Source organism: Chelonoidis abingdonii, chromosome 4 (genome assembly GCF_003597395.2).
Source record: "Chelonoidis abingdonii isolate Lonesome George chromosome 4, CheloAbing_2.0, whole genome shotgun sequence".
Lineage (NCBI taxonomy): Eukaryota > Metazoa > Chordata > Testudines > Testudinidae > Chelonoidis > Chelonoidis abingdonii.
The window spans coordinates 6,879,590-6,886,113 of NC_133772.1; the positions used below are offsets into that span (position 1 = coordinate 6,879,590).

General features: G+C 54.0%; 1 protein-coding gene across 1 annotated transcript in view; it reads right to left on the minus strand.

Annotated features, from left to right (window-relative positions):
* Nucleotides 1–999: 999 nt before the first annotated feature.
* DTX4 (deltex E3 ubiquitin ligase 4) overlaps nucleotides 1,000–6,524 on the minus strand; it is a 25,640-nt gene continuing 20,115 nt past the window's right edge. The window contains exon 9 of the mRNA XM_032775834.2: nucleotides 1,000–5,097. Coding sequence (XP_032631725.1) covers nucleotides 4,864–5,097 — 234 coding nt within the window. The 3' untranslated portion in view covers nucleotides 1,000–4,863. The remainder of the gene's footprint in view (nucleotides 5,098–6,524) is intronic.

Below are 6,524 nucleotides of genomic sequence, written 5' to 3' on the forward strand. Positions count from 1 at the left end.
GAGGAGGGCAGGATTGCAATGCTGAGGTGTCTGAATAGTGGATGTCACAGATCTACTGGGAAGTGGTGGGGGCTTCAGAGCCCTCTGAGCCCCTAGCCACAGAGACACCCACCCTCCTATGCAGCAGTGCCACGGGGCTGACACCAAGGGGCGGGGAAGTACGTACACTTTGTATTTCAGAGCCCCCATCCCCTCCCAGGAACCCTCAGTCTGCAGCCTGCCTCTCTCCCTAATCCCTGGCTCCCACTGCCCAGCCACACTGGCTTAACGCCTCTCAGCTCACCTATGCCCACATGACCCCACCAGGGGTGCTGTGTAGTTTCGGGTGCCTTTAGGATCATCCTTCAACAAGGGGAACCTCCTCCCACACCTCTCCTCCCCCTTTCTCTCATGCTACAGGCCCCAGACCTCCCTTGGCCGTCCTCTGCATGGTGCCACAGGGCTGCTGTGCTATAGCAGCAGATTGACAGAGCACAGAGTCCAGTCACAGCTCCGTGGCCCCAACACTGCCCCACATTAGTTTCCCCAGCTGGAAAGCCAGGATGATGTTCACCCTGAGAGGGGAGGGGAGGGGAGGAGGGTAGTAATGGATGGGCAGACCTCCTTAGCACCCAGGGAGGCAATGCAAAGCCCAATGAAAGCCAAAGACCTTGCTCTTGGACAACCATCATGATGCATGAGAGGACCAGCCTCTGTGCATCCATAGGAAGTTTTTTCCAGTGTGCTCCCAGGGGGCATCCATAAAAGCAAGAACAAAAATGGTTCTAGGTTGTGTTCTAGTGAAAATACCCCCTCTCACCACCAATCCTCCTCCCCTTTTCTGAGTGCACATGGTCAGCTCACATGCCATTAATGACAGACAGCCTCCTGGGAATAGGATGCAGAAAAGGACCCAGAATCCTGGGTCAGCCACTACCTTCTCTCCGTAACCTCCGGCAGGTTACTACAATAGATTAGAAAGATGCAGCTTTTCTTTTATTTCAGCCAGCAGTTAATTGCACAAGGGATAATGCATTAAAAAAAATTGTAAAAAAAAAAAAATGTACACAGTGTTGTAGTCTGTGAAATCCAGCATTGTGTTTGGCGGAACAAGGTGGACAGATTCCTAGATCAAGAGGGTTTTTTTCAATAGACTGGCCCTGCTCTTCCCTAGGGAAACAGTCCCGGGATTTTAGGGGTCACTCCTAGTATAATCCACCCTGTTCTACCACTCGCTGAGCTCAGCCCTGCATTAAACACCTGTCAGGGGGCATTCAATGGGCTTTGAGGCAGATGGGGGAGGGGAGAAATCCTGAGCCTCTTTGGGGTAGAGGGAATTAATCACAGATCAGAGGGGACATTGTCTCTGGCAGGTGAGGGGGGCACTGCCTGCTTGGACAGACCAATGCAGAGAACCATTTCAACTCAACTCACTGATAGGTAAAGATTGGTGGCAGCCATGCTGGTCCCAGATTATTAGTGAGAGCAAGTGGGTGAGGGACTCTCTCTTATGGGATCGAATCGTGCCGGTGAACGAGAATCAGACTCCGTAACTCCCTCTTGGCCGTGGGTCGACTGTCCCCCTGGAAAGAAGGGGCTCTCGCATGACCAGTTGCCACAAATGGGTAACAAAAGACACACAGACAGGCCCGGGTGACGCAGACAGCAAACGCCCTCCCGCCTGGTGGGAGAGCTCTCCGTTTATTAAATTGGCACATCCAGCCTACGTGGGCGGGCAGCGCCATCGCGTGGCAACACACCAGAGAGACGGGCACAATGCACCGTTCACAAACAGAACACAATATACAGCAGGACACCGCCCCACCCCAGCTGCACACCCCACATCCAACGCCACGAGGACACACAAAAACAGGGGAGGGATGACCCTTCCCATGGCCCAGCCTCCCTGCCCCACCCAGATCCTTCTGGAGAAAGTATAAAACCACAGTTAGAAATTAAACAAAAGCACAGCTGGGGGGAACGATCACAGGGGCCTGTATGAGACCCCTTCCAAGCCTCTTACCCTACCCTAGCCCAAGTCAGACTGGAGGCCGCTCCTTGCTAGCATGGCAGGGGTAGAAGGGCACAGGTAGGGGGTGAGTAATGTGTGACAATCTTACTGGCTAGGAGGGAGAATATGGGACTGGGGGGGTAGGCTGAGCACCAAGATATATTGGGAGGGGATGGAATATGGGACTGGGGAGGGAGCTGGAATAGACTAGGGGGGATAGAGGATGGTGGGGGAGGCTAGAGCAGGGAATCTCAAGGCTGAGGGGAGATCTGTGCGATTAACAGGATTTTCAGTTTGCTGGTGGTTCAAAAAAACCCAAAAATTTAGAAACCAAAAAATTCTGGCAACAAAAAGAAACAAGATTATTTCAAGTTAAGAGCATTTTAAACATCTGTAAAAAAACAAAAAGAAAAAAAAGAAAATGGAAAGCGATTTTCAAGCAAAAAGGCAGTTTGCCTTGTAAAAAAAATCAAAATGTTTCATTTTTTTTAGTGTTTGTTCCCCTTTTTGCCCAAAACAAGCCAGCAAAGTGGACACAAAATGTTTTGATTTCTAAATTTTTCACTGAAAAATGTTTTAGATGAAAATTTTCCCCCAGTTCTAGTTTGGGGGTAGGATTCCCACCGCCCCCCCATCATTAGAGAGTGCCTGGGAAATACAGAAAAGGAGGGGGGTCTTGGGGCACTGGCACCCTGGGGGATAAAAGGGGTGCTCAGGACAGGATGATCTCAGCCCCTCACTAAAGGAGGGGTTGCTCTGGCAATGAAGGGGGTTTCCAGGCAGTTTGGGACAGGATCAGCTCCTCAGGCACCCCAGTGAGGGGGCTGCTCTGAACTCTCCGGGGCAGCGTGAACAGGCCTTGTGAAGCCTCTGGGTTTCCCCTCCGAACCCCATCTGCAGCCAATCGCAACTCTTATCCCTCCCCATTCCTGCCTCACCTGCCCCCACCCAGCCACATCACCTGCCCCCCACCTCCTCTGCATCTGCCCCACAGGGACTTCACAAGGGCTGCAAGGGAAAAATCCTCAAGCCAGGAAAGCCCAAGGAGCCAAAGACCTAAGCAACCAGACAGAAGAGGGTCAGGATCCCAGCAGGGAGCCACTTCACCCACCACTTCCCCAGCTCACAACAGGGATGGGACCTGAGGCATAGCCCATGGGACCCACCTCCCTCATTAGCTGCAAAGAGGCCACTAGGTGGCAGCACCACAGAGGCCGATCAGGGTTATGGCTGCCCTATAGATTTTGCTAGGCTCCTGTTTCCCCAACATGGGGGCTAACCCCAGGCCAGTTGTGTTTCTAAGGCCTCCCATTACTGCCAGCCAGAGGAGACTATGGATCTTGGCACGGGAGGACTCAGAACTGCCCCCACCCCCCACAGCGCAGAATCACACTAATGGGAGCGTGTGTATTTGTGCCCTTTTCCCACCTTCCTGAGGGGCGTGCAGTGGCCATTTTGAAATGTGGCCAAGCCTGACTGGGCGCCCCTGTTTCAAGATGGCCGCCCAGCTTGCCTCACCCCCGTGCCGTGGTGAACGGCCACTGCCAGCAGACTTGGCCTCAAGTCTAACTTAAGTACCGTTTCCTTTAAGTGTCCTAGCGCCAACATCATCTTCAAGCGTGACATGATAGATATATGTACATATATACGACAAGCCCCCAAAACATGAGGTATATAAATTCAGATCAGTATCTGGGGGGACTCCCCCATACAAACAGTTCAAAGAACCCATCTTATGGGAGGTGGAGGGGTGGGGAGGGGAGAATCGGACCTCCCCTCCCCTCATAACTCAACTCACACCCACCAGGTCTGACCAGACAGAGCCATCCCTGGGGCACGGTTCCTTCACAGGTACAAGGAGATCAGTTCACACAGTTCTGGACGGGGCTGGAGTAAACTAGACTCACTGAGACAGGGAGAACCAGACTTGGTTCTGAGCCAGTACAGGAGGGATTTCTCTCTCCCACACCCCACTGGACAAAGCTGACCCAGGTGAGAAAGGATTAGGGAGAGTGGGATGGGAAAAGGGACCCAGAGAAGACCAGGCCTGGTTCTGATCCATCTAACCATCAGATTCCTGTCCCCTGCTCTAATACCGTTCACACAGCGGCCAGAATGAATCATTAAGGAACTGGTTCTGCTCCAGCTCACTATGGATCGGCGCCAGGAGACTTCTACCCAGCTATTTCTGGCCCTGACCCAGTTTGGAACATATCAAGGAGATGGGATTTCCACCTTCTTTCCGAGCAGGCAGGAGGCCTGGTTCTGAACCGATGTGGGGTGGGATTGGGGAGGCAGGCATGGGAGGGTGAAGTGGGTTGGGAGGGGGGAACCAGACCTGCAAACAGCACATTTCCAACTCACACCGAGCCCACAACATGAAAGCAGGAGTGACATGACAACACACAACCAGTCTCCTAACTGGTTTGAATCCTTGGCATTCCCACAGGCCTTTGCAGCGGCGCCCACGCGGTGCCGGAGCTGCCTTATGGGACGGGAGCACTTCCCGCTGGGTAGTGCCCTAAGAGGCAGTTCATTTTCACAGGGTTTAGCGGTTCAATTCCCCCTCCCTTCCCAGCCAAGTGCAACAAGATTAACGTAACCTTGGATGAGGGGCGGCGCCCATGTTGGGAGACCAGCCCCACAGATATGCCCATTGACCAGGCACCATGAGCCTCCTCCTCTGCTCCAACCCCAAGCCACATGTCTCAATGGTGCGACTGGTGCCCTCTGAGCGTCACAGCAGCGGGAGGAGGAGACGGGGGAGGGTGCAGGCACCAGGGCAGGGAGGAGGAGGTGAGTGTGGGGCACTGCCACATGGCAAAGTGCTGCTCCCGCCACAAAGGAATGCCATCTCCTCCCCTCCCCCGTTATCAGTCCTTCTCCTGGGCCGTGCTCTCCTCCGTGATGCCCTGCACCGCCAGCTCGGCCAGCACATTGTCCAGGTAGTTGGCGTCAGGGTAGCCGTGGCCCGTGAGGTTAGAGCCAAACTCTGTCTTGTGGTGGATCTCATTCCAGATCACCGTGTCCGACTCGCCTGTGGTGCTGGAGGTACCGATGGCGAAGATCAGGCGGCGGTCCCAGGCCACCAGCAGCAGCTTCAGCACCTGGGGGAGTGCAGGAGGGAAAGGGTTAATACACAAGGAGCTGAGAGCCCACCCCAAGACAGGCTGGAGTTTGCACACAGCCTCTCTCAAGCTTGAGTGGCGCGGTTCATCCCATTGTGTCGTTAACTCTGAAACATAATGATGACGGATACCATAATAATGCTGTTGACTATTTCACAGCTGATCATCCAGTTGATGTGCTTATCCCCAACACCACCAACCTGGCTCCCCAACCAAAACCTCCAGCTGCCTCCCATGACAGATTTTGCAAGGTACTGAGTTTTCCATACAAAATGCGGCAACATGTTATGATCAGCAAATTTTGAGGCAGCACAAAACAAACATGAGCTTATTTCCCGATCAAAATTAAATAAAAAACTCCATGGTTCAATTTTGGGGTTTGTTTTTTAAATGTCTGCAACTGACGTATCTGGTCTCTTGCACACAGAGTGCTGCTGGATTTAGGTCGAGCTTGCTGTGGCATATATGGGGGCTTTGTCTGGCATGAACCCACAGATTCTGAAAAGGCCTCGATCGTCCATTAGAGATGTCACTGAAATGGTGGGCTCCTGGCATCTTAGATCTTTTGCAGGAGACCAAGTGAAAGGAGATGGTACATCCCAGGGCTGAATGCTCATCTCCTACGAGGAGCTTGTGTCAGGCTATGATCCCCATCATCATTCAAAGACCCCCAGGCTAGTCAAGAAACCCTGCATCTCCTGCAGATTTTCCTCCCTCATCGGCTCTCCAGTGAGGAAGGGGCAGCCTGTGACAGCCTCTTCTCTCAGCTCCACAAGACATAACACCACTCTGCAGTGATGCTCTGTCCCCTGCTCTAGGTCTGGAGAACATTTTCTATCTGGGATGTTAGGGGTGTGAGGCTCTTCCTTTGACTATTGTCCTTCCCCAAACCAGCTGCTTGATCAGATAAAGCTCACCCCACCCCACCCTAATGAACCATTGACTGAAAGCAGAGCCCCCTCCCTCCCCCCTAAGGCCGAATGTCCTGGTTTTGGGGGAGACAGGCCAGGGGCCTAAGTTCCCTCTAAGCTGAACAGCCGCACAGGAGCTTATTAAGCACTGTGTGGTGCTCAGGACTGTGGCGGGGAGAGATGCTCCCCCTCCCCCACCCCTGGACCTGCTGCAGCTGGGGGGAGAGGTGCCCCTCCCCCGGCCCCAATCCAGCCCAGCCCTGGAGCTTCTGTGGTGGGGAGAGGCGCCTCTCCCCAGCTACTCTCCCAGCCCAGGTGCTGCTGCGAGGAGAAAGAGCTGGGGGGAGTCCTCTCTCCTCGCTGTAGCCCTGGGGCACCCTGCACCCCAAACCCTTCACCTCTGGCCCCACCCTAGAGCCCACACCCCCACCTCACTGCCCCAATCCTGAGCCCCTCATCCCCAGCCCCCCCCGAGCCAACCCCCCCTCAAAGCCC